This window comes from Acomys russatus, chromosome 1 (genome assembly GCF_903995435.1).
Source record: "Acomys russatus chromosome 1, mAcoRus1.1, whole genome shotgun sequence".
In the NCBI taxonomy this organism is placed as follows: domain Eukaryota; kingdom Metazoa; phylum Chordata; class Mammalia; order Rodentia; family Muridae; genus Acomys; species Acomys russatus.
Window position 1 is genome coordinate 117,052,078 of NC_067137.1, and position 18,077 is coordinate 117,070,154.

General features: G+C 49.3%; 1 protein-coding gene across 1 annotated transcript in view; it reads left to right on the forward strand.

The window, feature by feature from the left end:
* Window positions 1–16,266, forward strand: part of Wdr25 (WD repeat domain 25) — a 138,560-nt gene extending 122,294 nt beyond the window's left edge. Inside the window, exons 4-6 of the mRNA XM_051151389.1 lie at window positions 12,931–13,101; window positions 14,704–14,844; window positions 15,516–16,266. Coding sequence (XP_051007346.1) covers window positions 12,931–13,101; window positions 14,704–14,844; window positions 15,516–15,737 — 534 coding nt within the window. The 3' untranslated portion in view covers window positions 15,738–16,266. The remainder of the gene's footprint in view (window positions 1–12,930; window positions 13,102–14,703; window positions 14,845–15,515) is intronic.
* Window positions 16,267–18,077: the final 1,811 nt, after the last annotated feature.

Consider the following 18,077-nt stretch of genomic DNA (forward strand, 5'->3'; position numbering starts at 1 on the left):
TTCTAACTATTTGTGTAGGAAGAATTTTCTAGCTATTCATGTTGTCTCTGGTTCTACCTTAATCCTTAACAGAGTCCACGAGGAAGGCTGTCTAGAGCTGGACTTCCCAGTAGGAAGGTGATAAAGTAACAATAACAACAACAATAAACACCACAAGTAACAAAATACAATAATATCTCACAATATACAATAATATCTGAAATAACAATATATAATAATATGCTATATAACAATGTAACACAATATATACAACACTATAATATTTTATAATATATAATAATGTGGAATTAGTGTAACAAAGGGCTCTTCGGGAATTCTGTTTCTCCCTTTATTATTTTTGGACCTTTTTCCTTTCAAGGAAGTTTGGATGTCATCTAAAATCACCAACTCTCTTGTCTTATGTGTGTCCTCAGAGTTTAGCATCCTTCAGTGCTGGAGCAGCTCCCAGCTCTTCCTTCTTAGCATGGCTCAAGGGTCATTCCTGTTGCTGGACCTTCCTCCGGCATCTCTCTCACACTCAGGTTCAATGACACTGCGTCCTCCCAGTTATGATAAGCATGTCATGCCATGGCTCTGTTGTGCCCCTAGCCTCCTCTTCATACTGTGGTGGAGGCTTGGTTGGTATATCATAAACAGCACATGTTTAAAGTATGAAGAAACTTTCATGAACTTTGACATATATAGACATATATGCATACATACTTTTTTTTTTTTTTTTTTTTTTTTTTTTTTTGGCTTTTTGAGACAGGGTTTCTCTGTGTAGTCCTGGCTGTCCTAGTCTCACTTTATAGACCAGGCTGGCCTCAGACTCACAGAGATCAGCCTGCCTCTGCCTCCCGAGTACTGGGATTAATTAAAGGCGAGAGCCACTGCTCCTTGAGTGTGTGTGTGTGTGTGTGTGTGTGTGTGTGTGTGTGTGTGTAAAAAGGCCTTACCATGTAGCCCTAGCTGACTCAGAAATCTCCATGTGGACTAGGCTGGCTTTGAACTGACAGCAGTTCTCCTGTCTCTGCCTCCCAACTGCATGGATTACAGGCGTGCACCACCACACTCAGCTACATATGTTATAGACGTACAGAATATGTATGCATCTAACACATATCTCCACATCAGAATAATTAATATGTCCATCGCCTTCAAAAATTGTTGTGGTCCTGTGTTCACTTCTAGATGCCCTGTGGTTTGGGCTTTATATTAAAATTAGATCCATTTAGTACTAATTTTGTATATGGTCAAGGGTGGATGCAGTTTGCTCTTCTTAGTGTGGGTAGTCCATATTCCTGTAAGTCGTGCCTTTTACCCCGTGGGATGCCAGCTGCCGACCTGTGTGGGTCCATCTTTGTGCTCCGACTCCTTGTCTCTCTATCTGAATTGTTTCTGTACCCTCAGAAGGAGCCTTGGAATTGGCCTGCACACATTCCTTTCTTTCTCGGCTGATTTAACCACTCAAAAAAAATAAGTGATTTTGTAGTCACTTTATGAAATTCTAACAAAATGACACAAGATCTCCTTGAACTTTGGTATTGTGTCTGCAGTTGGGAGAGACCTGAACTCTGACTGAGTCTGGGATTCTGGTCCAGGGGCAGTCTTTGATATCTGTCAGGAATGCCTGTAGTTTCCCTAGGTCAGACTCATCTCTGCATATTATGCTTTCGATGGTAGAGTTGTAATTCCTAGCTAGTAGCTGGTTTTATAGCTCATTTTACCATTTCAGTTTGTGATTGCCTATTGTTAGGGAAACAATAAGCAATGAAATATTTGCCTTGAATGCTGCAGTTGTACACTCCTTAGATCTGTGCTCTTTGTAGATGTTAGTGGGTTCTTAAAAATACATAATCATAAGCCGGGCGGTGGTGGTGCACTCCTTTAATCCCAGCACTTGGGAAGCGAGGCAGGTGGATCTCTGTGAGTTCGTGGCCACCCTGGACTACAGAGAGAGTTCCAGGACAGCCAGGGCTTTACAAAGAAACCCTGTCTCGACAACCCCCCCCCCACCCCAAGTAATCATGGCACCTCTAAACCAAGACACTTTTACTTGTTCTTTTCCAGCTGAGATGGCATATTCTCGTATCCACTAATACTTATTTTTACTTATTTCCTTGCTCTGGACCCTGCCTCAGATATGGATAATAGTGTGGACCTTGACAGTGGACAACCTGGCCCCCATCCTAGAGAGGACATAAGCGTTCCTCTCCTAGTTTCAGGTGACACTGACTGTGGCTATTTTGTTGATGTGCAGTTCAGTTTCAGGATTTATCCTCCCCCCGCCTAACTTTCTGAGATTTTAAAGTTGGGAGTTGGTGGATTTTATTAGATACCTTTCCTGCTTTGATGGAATTGATTGCATTGTGTACGTGCATGCATGTGTGCGTGCATGTGTGTGTGTGTGTGTGTGTGTGTGTGTGTGTGTGTGTTTAATTCTGTCAATGTGAGTTTTGTCAGTTGATTTTCAAACCTTAGGACAGCTTTGTGTTTGTGCTGTAACCTTCACACCATGGTGTCTTCCTTCTACGATTTGTGCATCCTTGGTGAGGGTGTGGATTCAGGGTTCCTGCAAGTTGTGTGTGGGTGTGGGCGTCAGGGTAAGCTGAGGAGTGCTCTGCTCATCAGTTTTTCAAAGGTGTTTTTCAAATTGATACATTATTTCTTCTTTAAATATTTGCTGCAATTAACCAGTGAAGCTGCTTTGCATGAAAATTTATTGGTGGAAAGGTTTGAAAGTAACTAAAAATGTATTTAGTAAACCTATGCTTAATCCAGCTCCGTGTTTTTCTGTATTCCTATTAATGGGTTGTGTTTATTATTGACAACAGTAACCCTTAGATTTCTGGCATGAGTCCAGCTGGGAATCACCAGCTTTGAACTGACGGCAATTGAGTGACTCTTTGAGTGACTTGTCTTTTTCAAGATGGCTACCCATTTCATCAAAGTTCACAGTTTGGATGCAGTAATTGTCTTGATGGCATTTTATATTTGAATAATTCCTAGTGGTGTCTTCCTGTTCCATGTGTCCCTGATGTTGGTAAGCCATTCCCATCCCTGCACTCTGGGTGAAGATTTATAGATGTTGTCTTTCAAAGCAGCAGCACATTTTGATTTTCCTTGGTTTTTGTAGTTGTTGTGCAGCTTGAAGACACAGGAATTTCTTTTCTATCCTGTTTACCCTTTCATCCGCCTTCTGTGGAATTTCATTTTCTCTTATGTTTCTAGTCCCTTTCAGTGGGAGTTGAGGTCATAGCTTGAGACTTTTATTCTTCTACTCAATCAGCACTGTCAATTCCCCTGTAGGCATCTCATCTCTGCTGAACAATGTTGATGCATTGTGTTTTTATTTTCATTCAGTTTGAAATACTTTCTCATTTCCTTTTTGATTTATTCTTGACCTGTGGATTATTTAAAAGTTTGCATTTAGATTCCAAGCGCATGAGAGTTTTCCAAATGTCTTTGTTATTTGTTTCTAACTTAGTTCCACTGTGGGTGCAGGATGTACGTTGTATATTTTAGTCCTTTTAGGTTGGGATGTGTTTGATGTTCTAACCCGGTCTGTTTCATGCTGCCTTGTGTGCCATATGTTCTGCTGTCGTTGGGCATGGTGGAAATCAAAGATCAATTCTGTCAGCTTGGTTGGCAATGCTCTGTGGATCGTCTACATCATTATTTTTATAGGAGCCGCTATGCTGTGGTTTGATGGTGTATGTTTTTCCAACACTCCCATGCTGTACCGTGACCCCTTAAGTGATTGTGATGCCCACTTTTCTTGTTGCTGTGACTTTCGAAGAAGCAATTTAAGGAAGGAGGGCTTCCATCCGCCTCACAGTCCCAGTCGGGTAAACCCTCACATGGCAAACGTGTGGCAGCCGGAGCAGGAGGCTGGCTAGCCATGCTGCATCTGTAGCCAGAAAGCATTGGGTGAACAGGAGGTAGAAAGTATGGAATCCCGAGGCCCGTGTCCCAGAGGCCTGCTTCCTCCATCAAGTCTCCACCTCCTCAAGGTTCTACAACCTTCCCAAACAGCCCCAGCAGCTGAGGGCCAGGCATGCCCACACAGCCTATGGCGACAGCTCCCATGCAGACAACAGTGATGGGTCCAGGCTTAGTGGGATGGCTCAGTGGGTAAAGGTGCTTGTCACACAAGCCTGGCCATCTGACTTTGATCCCTAGGACCCACATGAAGGTGGAAGGCGAGGACCGATTCCACACCGCTGTCCTCTGACCTGCCCATGCAGGCGGTGGCTCATGTGCCAACACATGTAATATAAGTCAATAATTTAAAAACTTTTAAAACAAAAGATGTGTGCTTTGAGAGGTTACATGTTAGGAGACAGGTGCTTTGGGTTGAGAAACTCTGTTCTTTCAAGTGGAATTAACATCCTTGTAAAAGGGCCAAAGAGGACTAGTCACGACCCTTCTGCCCTTCCATGTCTCCTGTGCTGTGAAGACACTGTTTGTGAGATGCAGTGGAAGGTGCAGAACCTCACGAGACACTGACTCTGCTGGGGCCCTGACCTTGGGCTTTCCAAACTGCAGAACTGTGAGAAACAACATCCTCTTGTTCACAGTTATCCCACTCAACTACAGCAAGCTGCTCATGCCGGTGCCCATGGCAAGCTGCCCATGCTGGTGCCCATGGCAAGCTGCCCATGCAGGTGCCTATGGCAAGCTGCCCATGCTGGTGCCCATGGCAAGCTGCCCATGCTGGTGCCTATGGCAAGCTGCCGATGCTGGTGCCTATGGCAAGCTGCCCATGCTGGTGCCTATGGCAAGCTGCCCATGCTGGTGCCTATGGCAAGCTGCCCATGCTGGTGCCTATGGCAAGCTGCCCATGCTGGTGCCTATGGCAAGCTGCCGATGCAGGTGCCTATGTCAAGCTGCCCATGCTGGTGCCTATGGCAAGCTGCAGATGCCGGTGCCTATGGCAAGCTGCATGCTACAGATGCTGGTACCTATGGCAAGCTGCCCATGCTGGTGCCTGTGACAAGCTGCCGATGCTGGTGCCTATGTCAAGCTGCCCATGCCGGTGCCTATGGCAAGCTGCCCATGCTGGTGCCTGTGACAAGCTGCCCATGCCGGTGCCTGTGGCAAGCTGTCCATGCTGGTGCCTATGGCAAGCTGCCCATGCCGGTGCCTGTGGCAAGCTGTCCATGCTGGTGCCTGTGGCAAGCCGAGTTCTGAAATCAGATCTGATTTCTTCTCAGTTCTCTTAGTTTGGAGTTCACAGCTTCTGTTTGAAGTTCTGTACTGTTGCCCGAGGGCCAGGATTTGTCTTTTCTGCCATGAACAAGAGTTCCCAAAAGAAGCTCCAACTGAACCTTCCACAAGGCCCATTAGCACATCAGCGCCTCAGTGATGGTGGCGGTGGGCGGAGAGGTTGGAATGTTGGGGTCCACAGCCTAATTACAACTTATCTTGGGTGATCTTTGTTCTCCTACATAGCCATTCCTTTGCCCACCTCTGTGACAGACCTAATGTCCTGTGACCAACAGCTGAAAACCTTTAGGAATGTGTTAACTTTACAGCACCCTAGTTTCTACCAAAAGCCCGAGTGAGAGCCATCAGACAGCATTGCATGCCTGTATCTGGGATTCTCTGCTCTGCTGTTCTGTGTCTACAAAACCTTCGTGAAACTGCTCCTCACGGGAGCATTGGAGTTCATGGACCCCTAAATGTGTATCATGGATTTAAAGTTTTTCTTTTTCTTTTTCTTTTTTTTTTTTTTTTTTTTTTTTTTTTTTTTTTTTTTTTTGGCGGTGGTGGTGGTGTGTGTGTGTTTGAGACAGGGTTTCTCTGTGTAGCCTTGGCTGTCCTACACTTGCTTTGTAGACCAGGATGGCCTCGAACTCACAGCGATCCACCAGCCTCTGCCTCCTGAGTGCTGGGATTAAAGATGTGTGCCACCATGCCCAGCTGCATTTAAAGTTTTTATATTAATCTTTAATTTGTGATGTTTGTATATGTCTGTGGACCACAGTAGAACTAAAGGGGCAACTTTTTTTTAAGTTTAGTTTTTTTAATTTTTAATTTTATGTACAATTATATAAGGGTGTCAGATCCCTTGGAACTGGAGTTACAGACAGTTGTGAGCTGCCACGTGGTTGCTGGGAATTAAACCCAGGTCCTTTGGAAGAGCAGTCAGTGCTCTTAACCACTGAGTCATCTCTCCAGCCCCAAGGGGCAACTTTTGGGAGTCAGTTTTCTCCTACCACCACATAGGTCCTAGGACTTGAATTCCATTCATCAGGCTTGGTAGCAGGCACCATTACCTACTGAACTGTGTCACCAGTCCTATGTTGTAGAGTTCTTAGTAGCTGTCCTGCTCAGTAATTGGCCTTTTTGTGTGTGTGTGTGAGAGAGAGACTCTTGTGATATGCAGTCTTTCAGCTTCCCCATCCTGTGATACGTTGCTATTATTTTTGGTGGACATAGCTATTTTTAAAAATTTGACAGCGCAGGATGTTGCACACTTTACTAGTATGCTGTCTCTTGGGTTGCCTTTGTGGGAGGTTTGTCTAGCAGAACCAGGACAGTTCTCCATGGAGTTCCCGTCACCTCATAGCTTGTGGTAGTTGTTAGTTTTGTGTCTCTGTGATCAAAACACATGGTAAGAAGCAATTCAAGAGAGGGCCTGAATTTGGCTCTGCTTCAGAATTTTAGGCTGGCATGGCAGAGAGGGTGTGGTGGAGCTCACGCAGCAATGGGGTGAGTGGTAGACACCAGCAGACCTGGCACAGGGAGGCCAGAACCTAGGCCTGCTCTTGGTAACCCCTCCTGCAAGGCCCTAAATAGCTGGCAGGGAGGTAAGCATTTATGAGGCTGTGGGGGCCACTGAGGTTCCTGGTGACGGTGTTGTGAGGTTCTTACCTCAGGTCAGTGCCGTGTCCCATAGGAAGCCGTTAATGTGATTGGCTGTTCCTACCTGATGTTTCTGTCATAGGTCTGTGGAGCTGCCCCACATGAGGGATGACCTGGTCATGGTTTGCCTCGCCTGTCAGAAGATTCCCCAGGTTTAAACACTCCCCCCCTCCCGCCCCCGGCCTCCCAGCAACACTGGCTGTCTTTGCTCTGCACACCCTGGAAATCGGCCTTTCGTCTGTGTGTTTGGAATTGTTTGCTAGATAAGCTGGCACCTCCATCTCTCAAGTATCCCTCTATTCACAGCGGCCTTCCCAGGATTAACGCAGCCACTCTGGCTTTCATTTGATTAGCGTTAATACGGTGTGGTTTTCAGCCATTCACTTACAGTCTATCTGTTTCATTTTATTTAAAGTGGCTTTCTAGTGGACGATCCCATTGAGCCTTTTTTTATTTTTATTTATTTTTAAAACAGGATCTGGCCTCAGACTGTTGGACCCAAGCACCCCTCCTCCCCAGCCTCCTAAGCAGGCTGGCCTGCAGATGCTTGGTGTGACATCTTGCTTTGCTGAGTCTTCAAAAAAAAAAAAAAAAATTCAACTTGATAGGTTTTAGTTGGCGGTTTAAATAATTTACATACAAAGTGATTATCGATGTGGTTAAATTGGGCCCCACGATTTACCGTTTTCCATTTGTCTTGTTTTTCTCAATTCCTCCTCTCCTGTCGTCTTTGGATTATATGTACATTTTTTATCATGTCATGTGTATAGCTTGGGAGTGTGTCCTCTGCGGCTCCTATATAGGGCCCTCCTCCTTTCTCCCTCTCCTTCAGGAAGTCCATTGACAAAATAGTTAAGGCTCCATTCATTTTTACTTTGGAATAGTAATTTGATCATAATACTGGGCTTGCCTAGAACGTTTGGCAACGGTGGCCACCATATGGTTCTTCTTACCTTAGTCCGTGTGCTTCACCATCTGGGCTGATCTTTCTGTAGCTGCTCATTGGACTTCCCAGCCCACCTGCTGCTGCTTGCTTTTCTTCAGGTAGTCACCTTTTGAGTTTAGTCCAGAGCTTTTATTGCAATGTGTAGATGGTGGACGAGAAGAAGGGACCCTCCAGGGCTTGGCTTACTCCATCTGAGTGAGATGTTTCCACTTACCATGCTCTGTGTAGATTGCGCTGTCAGCACCGTCTGACACACTGTCCACCTGGCGTGTGCTACCATCCTGGCCTGCCACTCTGGGGAGCCTCACTGGGTTAGAGAGCACAGTCTGTTCTCTGGTAGCAGCCACGGCTTCTCTGCCCGATCTGTGGACAGAGCTAGGCAGGATTTTTTGTTTGTTGGTTGGTTGGTTGGTTGGTTGGTTTGGTTCTTCAGGACAGGGTTTCCTTGTGTAGCCCTGGCTGTCCTGGGCCTAGCTCTGCAGATCAAGCTGGCTTTGCACGTAGCTTTGCACCTGCCTCCGCGCCCAGCAGCGTTGTTGTTCAGACAAACTATTTCATCTACACTGACTTCCAGTTCAAATGTAAGGTGCTTCATGTTTATTGTAAGCTTTTCCGTGGGGAATTTTTCTCTCCATTTATCTTGACCCTTTTCTTTTTGGGATTAGCAGTGGATGGCTGGGGCATGCTCTTGTAGGTTAGTTGTTCACAGTGTCTGTCCACTTAGGACTGACCATTGGGCTGCCGAGTTTCCATTGATAACATGTATCCAACTGCCATAAATGATCATGCTTTAAACGCTCTTAAAAGGAATCCCATCTGTGCGGCTAACCCACCAAATCAATACCTACTTAATCCGATTTGCTTAATTATGCCTTCACATTTTAAAAATTGCTTTTTAAGTTAATTTTGAAATATAATTTAATTTAATAGAATATTTCCATGAGTCTAGAGAAAGGGTTGGCAACCAGAGCATACAAGCCCCATCTGGCCTATGACCTGTTTTCATATGGCCCCTGGGCTAAACTGGGTTTTATGCCTCTAATATGTACACACACACACACACACACACACACACACACACACACACACACACACACGCTGCAACCGCGACTTTTATATATGGTTCATAAAACCTAAATTGCTTATCATCAGTGACCCTTATTCATGGATGAAATTTGTAAAGTAACATCTTTTTTTAAATTGTGTGATTGTGTGTATGTATGTACGTATGTATGTATTATGTACATGCCACATGTGTGCAGGTACCCAGGAGAGCCAGTAGAGGGTGTTAGATTCCCTGGAGCTGGAGTTATAGGAGCCGTGAGCTGATGTGGACGCTAGGGAGCAGGATGTGGACAGACTGCCCACGCGGTCCTCAGGAAGAGCAGCGAGTGCTCTCAACCACGGAGCCATCTTTCCACCTCCCAGAAAAACAACCAAATTCTACTGGTAGCCTCATCTCACCCATTGTGTCCCTCCCTGCCTCTACTGATAAAGTATACCTATTTATTTTTGTCTTAAACTTAAATTTCTGTTGGTTGTTTATTAAACAGGACCTTAAGTGTCACGTGCTGGCCTCAAACTTGCTGTGTGGTTAAGGATGACTCTGAACTTCTGATCCTCTTGTCTCAGACTTCTTGAGTGCTGAGATTGTGCATGTGCCCCACCACACCTGGCTGTTCCCAGGTGTGGTGAGGAGCACAGCGGCACCCGTGTCCTCTTTGTGCTTTGCGCGGTGTGTGCTGCCCTATTTGCAGCTCTTCTCATCTCTGACGTAGTGCCGACATCTCAGTGGCCCTCCGGTGCAGCTCTGTGACCAGTTCTCAGCTGTGGACCACACAGCACCTGCACATCTGTCGTGCTGCCTGGGGCTGCTAGGCCCCGCCTTACAGAGTATGTGCATTTCTGCCAGCAGCTTATAGCCGTCCAACACCCTGACACTACCCAACAGAGGTGCTGTCAGACTCCGGGGGTTTGCTCATTTAATAGGCGAGGGATGACATTTAAGTTTGCTTAAATTGCTCTTGTTATGAGCAAGGTTGAAGCCATTTCCCTGTTGATGAGCTGCGTCCTCTCGTCGACTTTTCTCGTCTTGTCTCGGAAGCTGCTAGTGTTGCAGATGGTAACCTTTGCATCTGTTCCACGTTTACAGATGCCTCTCCAGTCGCCTTTTCTTTACTCATCTGTTACTTATCTACTTGATTTCTGCCTGCAAGGGAGTCGCGTTAGTTACTCGTTCGCTCGATCAGCCTGACTGGCTTTTCTCTCACTGCTCCTGGCTCCTGAGCTGCAGCTGGGAGGCTCCTCAAGGCTCTGCCCACAGAGGAATCCAGCCATGTTGTCTTCTCATATTTATATGGTCTCCTTTCTTCTATCAATATAAAATTGTTGTTGCTTCTTTAATGTCTCCAGACCCTTTTAATGGTCATTATCAAAGCTTACGCGACTGTCTGAACCTTAGACAAGCCCTGCCCGTGCTCTGGAGCTGGCATGTATGGACCGCGACATTCACACACTTGCAGAAGCCCATATGTCTGTTATCAGTAAAATGGAACAATCTGGGAGCGGAGACCTGGGCCAGGGCCAGAACCTCACTGTAGCAGCTCGTGCAGTCTGAGAGAGCCAGGGGCCCCAAAGAGGCAAAGCTGTGCCTTTGTCTAACTGCGCATCCAGTGGCATCCAGTGGCGTCCAGGCTGATTGGCCACAGGTGGTCTTCATTACTCACACACAGCACAAGCTATCCATTACCTTCCCTAAGGCTAGGCTTTTCCAGTGGGCCCGTGCTTGCCAGTGGAGGCTGTCCTCCTTGGCTCCGGTCTTGTGTGAGGGGGTGCCAGCTGCCAGGGTAATAATCAAGGATGCCATAAAACTCAGCAGCCAGTTGCACAAGTGGCTTGTCTGATCTACAGGGCATGCCGCAGCGGGAAGGAAACTCTGTCCTGTTCGGTGATAAGCACTCAGAAGGCCAGCCTCCTGCCTATAGCTGTGCTTCACTGGCCGAGTTCATCCATATCAGGGCGTGTTTTCCAGCCATTTGCTTTTATGATGCCCTAATGAATTGGGCTATTTCTAGCCATTCTGAGAAGATATATGCCTTTTGTTCCTATAAAGTTCACTTGGAAGGTGCAGGTTACAGGCAGTTCTATCATGAGTGGCTGATGGCCCCTGTGTATGTCTTTCCAATAGAGGGTACCTCTGTGCTGCTGTCCTGACTCAGAAAACACAGGCAGAGCCCCCAAGCCCCTCCATAATTTTCTGGCCTAACCCTGGCATAACCCAAGGAGGCTGCAGAACATATGCCGTTAAGGCTACATATGTCCCAAGGGACACATGGTGACCACTAACTGCTGTTCTCTGTGAGCTGGAGGGCTTTGCCGTGCAGACACAAGGGAGAAATGTTTGGGCTACTTCCAGAAATACGTCCAGGGGTGAGAGTTGGGCCAGACCTCTTTCTCGGTCTGCATCTACTCTCCTTCCTAGTTATCAGTTGACTGCCTTGCAATCTGACCTGTGGTTGATGGAGAGAGATACAGGAGGAGGGTGGGGTGGGGTGTTCTAACATGGTCACAGGGGTGCCAAGTGACACACGGGAAGGGATTTAAAGGTGGTGGGATTGAACTGCAAACTTCTTAGAAGATGAACAGAGCCATTCCTCTGGACCTCTCTGCCCACCAGTAAACTGTAAAGGCTGCAGTGTGTGTTGGGTAAACTTCTGGGGTAGGTATTAGGGACTGTGAAATGTCCTCTCCTTCAGCTTCAGACCTAACTAATCTTGGGGGCGGCACACAAGAAGACAGGCAGCTCCTGTTGCTGGAGGGGCTGCTGCGAGCATCGGTGATGGGTAGACTGTTACCTTGCCCTGCCTTCATGGCTCTGCATGGCTGGCTTCTCCTCTTCAGACTTTCGGGTGGCCACCCTGATGTCACATCAGCAGAAGCCTGCTTGTGAAGAGGCCAAGTGATTTGTTGCCCACATTTGTCCTCAGGAACATAGAGAGGCAGGAACTGGCCAGCAGATAACCCAGTTGTGAGCCCCAGGGAAGCAGCTGGGATGGGAGAAGGTTGGCCTCACCTGGCTGGGTGACTGTCTCTCATTTGGTAGCTGATGGAGTGGATGACCTCAGACTTGTGTGTCTGCTGTAGCCACACGGTGGCGCCCAGGGAGCTGATAACCCCATGGTCAGTCCCAATAGGCTGGCTGAGTCCAGGCTGTGCTTCCCTTCCAGACAGCAGTGGGTGGTCATCTCACTATTGCAGTTGGCAGCGTGCCATGCCATGTGAGCATTCATTCAATGGAGGTGCTTTGAGTCTTTGTGCTGGGCCCCACCCCTACTCAAACCAGGCACATCAGAGTGGGAGCTGGGCATGGCGCACTGAAGGCAGTGGCAGGGCTACGCACTTGGTTCCCCTCAGTTAGGAGAAGGAGGCTGTGAGATCCTGGTGACGACCCTTAGAAAATAAAGCATATCTTTGAAAGTAAAATCCGTTCTGGCTGGGTGGTCCTGGGAGGCAGGTGGGTCTCTATGAGTTCAAGGCCAGCCTGGTCAACAGAGGAAGTTCCAGAAAACAAAAATAAAAACAAAAAAGTGAACTACACTCTGAGATGTGAAATTCTGGTGTTATCGTTTGTCTGTCTCTAAGAATGCCTGTTCCCTGTGTCACTGTTACTCACCCAGGGACAGTAGTCCAGGCTTTATAGCTGTGAGCTATGTGGCACTTTCAGGCCCTCTCAGAAGTATGATACCTTTACTCCTGGGTGTCACTCTACTCCTTAGGTACCTGAGGGCAGGGTGGGTCCAGTGTATACAGCTGCTGCTGAAGAACCCTGTCATCTCAGGGAACAGCTGCATCTCCTTGGGCCCACCCATGTGCTGACAGAGGTGGGTGGGTAAAGCCAGCCAGGCAGCTCCCATCTGGGAGTCCAGTGGCTCCCAAGAGCAACAGATACGGCCTGATGAGGTTGGAAACTCCCGTGAAACCACATGTGTTGGGGCTGCTCAGAGTGTACACAGCCCAGACTGGTCTCCTTAGCCCTGCTCATGCCGAGTACTCCATACCACCTTGGCTCTCCTCTCCCTGGGTGGGCACCTCCCTATGCTCCCAGGCCCACCACGGTGACGAGTCGTCTCTTGCAGGTGGTGAAAGGCTACAAAGCCACCATCCAGCAGACCTTGGACATCCTCTTCCTCCAGGAAGGCTCTGAGTTCCTAAGTAGCACCGACGCATCCACGCGGGACTCTGCTGACCGAACTATTATTGCCTGGGATTTTCGGACTGCTGCCAAGATCTCCAACCAGATTTTCCATGTGAGAAGGCCTGGGGGGGGGGCGATATTCCTGTAGGCCTGGGCAGGGTCCTGGCCCTTCTCAGTCTTGGGGAGGAGATCATCTATTTGAAATATCTGAGATAGGGGTAGGCATAGGTCAGGTCCAGGCCACATGATGTTAGCCTCTGGAGACTGCCCTCTCTGGTACAGCCACCCATGGCTTTTCTTATACCACCTCATAGAGTACTAAGAACTAGAGAAAGAGAATGTTTAGAATGATCTAGCACAGTGTTGGGCACAGAGAGTCTTCCATAATAGCATACTTGTTGTTACCAACTCACCATTGTCATCACTACCAACCTCACCATTGCTGTGATTACCACTACTCAGCCACCAGCATCTCCATCACCCACAGTACCATCACTGTTATACACTCCTACCATCGCTGTAATCATCATCTCCATCACCACCACCATCACCACATTGTCATGATGGGCATCATCATCTCTACCACCACCGTCATCACCATCACTATAATCATCATCTCCACCACCATCACCGATAACCACTACCACCATCCTCACCATCACTGATCATCATCAGTCTCCACCACTGTCACTGTGATCACCTCCCTCAACTCCGTCACTACCACCAACTCCACCACGGTCTCCATCACAGTCATGGTGATGGGCACCAATACCATCACCATCTCTTGGCTAGGCCAGCTGTTACTGATCCCTTGGGTGTCCTGGCCCTGGTCCTAGTTGTGACCATGAGTGCAGCTAGACCTTCTCTTCTCTGCCTTGTCCCTCTGCTCAGTGGGTTCTAGGTGAACCTGAGCAAACTGGCTTTCAGATCGCACTGGGAGGAGCTAGAGAGCATGCTTGACCACCGAGAGCCTCATGCCTCAGAGAATCCAGCGGAGATGGGGTACAAGGCAGGTGGCTCTGCTGCTGGCCACCTTCTATCTCTGCCCCACCTCCACACGGTCAGGGACAAGTGAGTGCTCAGCTGGAATGCTTCACCAGGAGGCCAGCTCGTCACCCAGCTGTGCCAATGGGTCTGCCCGGATACTTTCAAGATACTAAGACTTAAGGACAGTCTTAAAGCTGGATGTGACAGCGAATGCCTTTAATCTTAGCACTCAGGAGGCAGAGGCAGGCTGATCTTTTTGAGACTGAGTTCCAGGACAGCCAGGGCTGCAAAGTAAGGCCTGTCTTTGAGTGTGTGTGTCTATGTGTGTGTGTGTGTGTGTTCCCTCTCTGTGTATCTGTATCTATATCTGTATAATATTAGAACATTTTTCAGTTTGTCACAGGATTACAGATGACTCTGCAAAATGGGAAGGAATAAAGAAAGGAGGGCCTCCTCAGTGCCCTGCAGAAGGGACACAGCATGTCAACAGTCTGGTTTAGCCCCACTGAGCTCTACTTCTGGCTGCAGAGCAGCGGGATAAAACAGTTGTGTTGTTTTAAAGCCCCCGAGTGTGTGGTAACTTGTTACAGCAAGAGCAGCCCATCCAGACTCCCAAGCTAAGGCCTAGGAGAAGCAGACAAAGCCCTGATAGCTGGGTGCGGGGGATCTGTGGGAGGCAGACAGCCCCGTTGGTAGCCTTCACCCTTCTGTGGTCCTGTTTCCTCAGGAGAGATACACCTGCCCCAGCCTAGCCTTGCATCCCAGGGAGCCTGTGTTCCTGGCACAAACCAATGGCAACTACCTGGCTCTCTTCTCCTCTGTCTGGCCCTACCGGATGAGCAGACGGCGACGCTATGAAGGCCACAAGGTACCCCATCTTTGTCACCAAGGTCAAATGTTGACCATTGACCCCAAGGCTTCCCACTAGGTAGCACCAGGACCCTAGGGCACACCTACGACTGCTGGCTGTGTGAGCAAGGGTCCGCTCAAGGCCCAGGTCACATGTAGTGTCCAGCCATAGGGCAGGAGAGCATGCCAGTTCACATGTCATGGGGGTGGGCACTGGAACAGGGGAGGATAGACTTGGGAGCCATTTCTCTGTGTGCCTTTTTCCTGCCTGAGGCCCACTTTGCTGGGCTGGAAGAGGCTGGGGACTCACTGACTGTGCAGTGCTGGACCCCAGTTTTGCAGACACTGCTGCATCTGGGTTCATCAACAGGATGCTGTGGCCAGCCAGGTGCCGCCAGCTGTGATGTTCACCGCCCCCCCCCCCCCCCCCCCCGTGCTGTGCAGTCTTAAGTTTACAATTTGTGTTGGGCATTCATAGCTGTACTGGAGACCTGTAGCTCACGGGCCACAGGTTTGGCATGACTGCTGGGCCTACTGGCCTTGGGGATACCAGGTCACACCACCACCTGCAGCCTTACCACCTTAGCCAGCCCTATGCTCAGCAGCTCTTCGGTCTCAGCCCGTCCTTTGTAGTGTGGAGTCATAGCTGTCACCTCACTGGTACCCTGCTCTGCCTATCTCTCCCCACAGGTGGAAGGCTACGCGGTGGGCTGTGAGTGCTCTCCATGTGGTGACCTGCTGGTGACAGGCAGCGCCGATGGCCGGGTCCTGATGTTCAGCTTCCGCACAGCCAGACGGGCGTGCACACTACAAGGGCACACGCAGGCCTGCCTTGGCACCACCTACCATCCTGTGCTGCCTTCCGTCCTTGGCACCTGCTCCTGGGGAGGAGACATCAAGATCTGGCACTAGCTGGAAATGAAAATCTGCCCCTGGGCAGGTGACACGGAAGTTGGCTGGCAGTTAAGCCAGCGCTGAGGCCGCTGCCGCTGCCTGCTGAGCCACACTGAGGCATCTGTAAAATGGGGTTGAGAAGCTGTCTCGGTGTGTGAGGGCTGCGTTAGTAAAGTCATTTGCCAAGTGGCTGATGATGCCCATTTAATACAGAGTGTTCTGTAGTTTTTCTTAATTTGCTTTTGGCAACAAACACATTATTAGCAGTGTCCCCTTGCCTTCTCACGGCAGGTAGGGGAGCTTGGGATGGGAATATCACCTGCTGCTCCTGAGATAGTGGGGGCTCGGGCTCTGTGCAGGAGTTCCACAGGGCCCCACCCACTCACCTGCTCCCATTAGACACTAAAAGCTGTGTTTCTGCTCCACCCATCTCTGGTCTCCTACCTACCCTACTGCTTGCCCACTGCCAGATAAGGTGGTCTGTGCTGGCCACAGCTGCATGTCTATCCTGGAAGGCTTGGTGAGGAGAAACAGGGTCCTCGAAGCTCCTTCATGGCCTGAGGGAGCTGGGTTAGGAAATGTGGTGGTTTAAATAAGAGTGGGTCCCATGGGCTCATCTAGTCACTTAGGGAGTGAAACTGTTTGAAGGGATTACAAGGATTAGAAGGTGTGGTCTTGTTAGAGGAAGCGTTTCGCTGAAGGTGGGATCTGAGGTTTCAAAAGCCCACGCCAGGCCCAGCCTTTCTTTCTCTCTGCCTTCAGATCAGGATGTGGAACTCTCCTACTGCTCCAGCACCATGCCTGCATGCAGCCATGTCCTACATCATGCTGACAATGGGCTAAACCTCTGAAACTGTAAGCAAGCCCCAATTAAATGGTTTAAAAAAAAAAGCGTTGTCATGGTCGTGGTGTCTCTTCACAGCAATAGTAGAACAGTGACTAAGATAGGAAGCCTAGCTCCCTTGGGACCTGGGCAGGCCCATGAGTCTCAAACATTACAAAATTGTAACTGACACTGCCCAGTGGCCCAGGAACTCACAGGTTGGAATGGATACACCACAGTGCTTGGAAGAGGCTTCAGGGGAGGAGGGCAAGAGGGAGAAGGGGAGGAGGCCTGGGATTTGGCAGAGTGGAGTGTGGCTTTACACTTAGTCTAGCCAGGGCAAGACCTGCCCCCTTCCTTTCCTGCCTCCATTGTTTGCCAGTGAAGCCAAAAGTCTCGGGGAGCAGCTGCAAATGTGTTTTGGGGAGCTGGAAGAGTGTCAGTCACAGTGAGTCCCCAAGTCTGAGGGCCAGAGGTGGCCCAGTGGTGCTGTGTGAAGATGATTATTTTAGTGTCTGAGGCATTGAGGGGCACTCCTACCTGGGGAAAGCAGGTCAGGGCCCTGGGCTGGGGCTTGTCCTAAAGCCTGTGTCCTAGCTGCCATAGTAGATCAGCCCAGGTCTCCTCCTCCCCAGGCTGGTGGCTGCCTCCTCCGTGCTCAGGTGCCCTAGGCTCCTGTCCTTTCCCCATCAGCATATCTGCTCCCTTATTCAGGGGTCTGCACAGGGAACTGCAGGGAGGCAGCACGGCCCTCTTCTCCCTCAAGCACTGGCTTCCACCCTGTGCTGAGCTATGTGATGCTCAGGTACGGGGTAAGCTCCCTGGCCAGGGTTTTGTGTCCTGCTCTGTCCCTGGACCATGAGTGATCAGTGAAGAACTTCTGCGTAATCTGTCAGGCTTCAGGACCCGTCAGGCCCTGATGTGAACTCTGACTGTGCCTTCCTTCATTCCTGTGGGAGCTTAGGCAAGCTGTGTGGCCACTTAGTGTGTTTCCCCTCCTGAAGAGCAGCACGGAGCCCACGTGCAGTGGGTGGTCAGGACACTTGGGTCTGTATGGTGCCTTGTAGAACTGAGTTGTTCAGGCTGGGTAGTGGACCGGTTTCCATTCTAGGCTTTGCCATGGCAGGCCAAGGGCTGGTGGGAGCCCCTCTGCTGTTGCTGTTCTTTTTCATGGGTCTTAGCATGCCACAGATTTAATCTCAAAGATCCTGCTGGCAAGAGCCACCTCCTTCCTTCCTTCTCACTTAACAAACCTCATGGAGAGCGTTAGACCATCTGACTTCTGTCTCAAGCCATACCAGACTAGGACTCCTTGCCCAGGCAGATGGGAAGAATCTATGATCAGTAGCTTCCGCCATGAACAGAACTCGGGGTCCTTCCTGGTGTCTTCACGAATGAACTAGAACGCAGCAGGCAGGGAGACCCAGCCTTCTCCGGCCTCTCCTACTGGCCTCTCCTGTAGCTGCCTTCCAAGGTGTCTGCCTTTCCCAGGCTCTCTTCTGCTCACTGTCCCCACTGAAGTGCTGGTGTGTCAC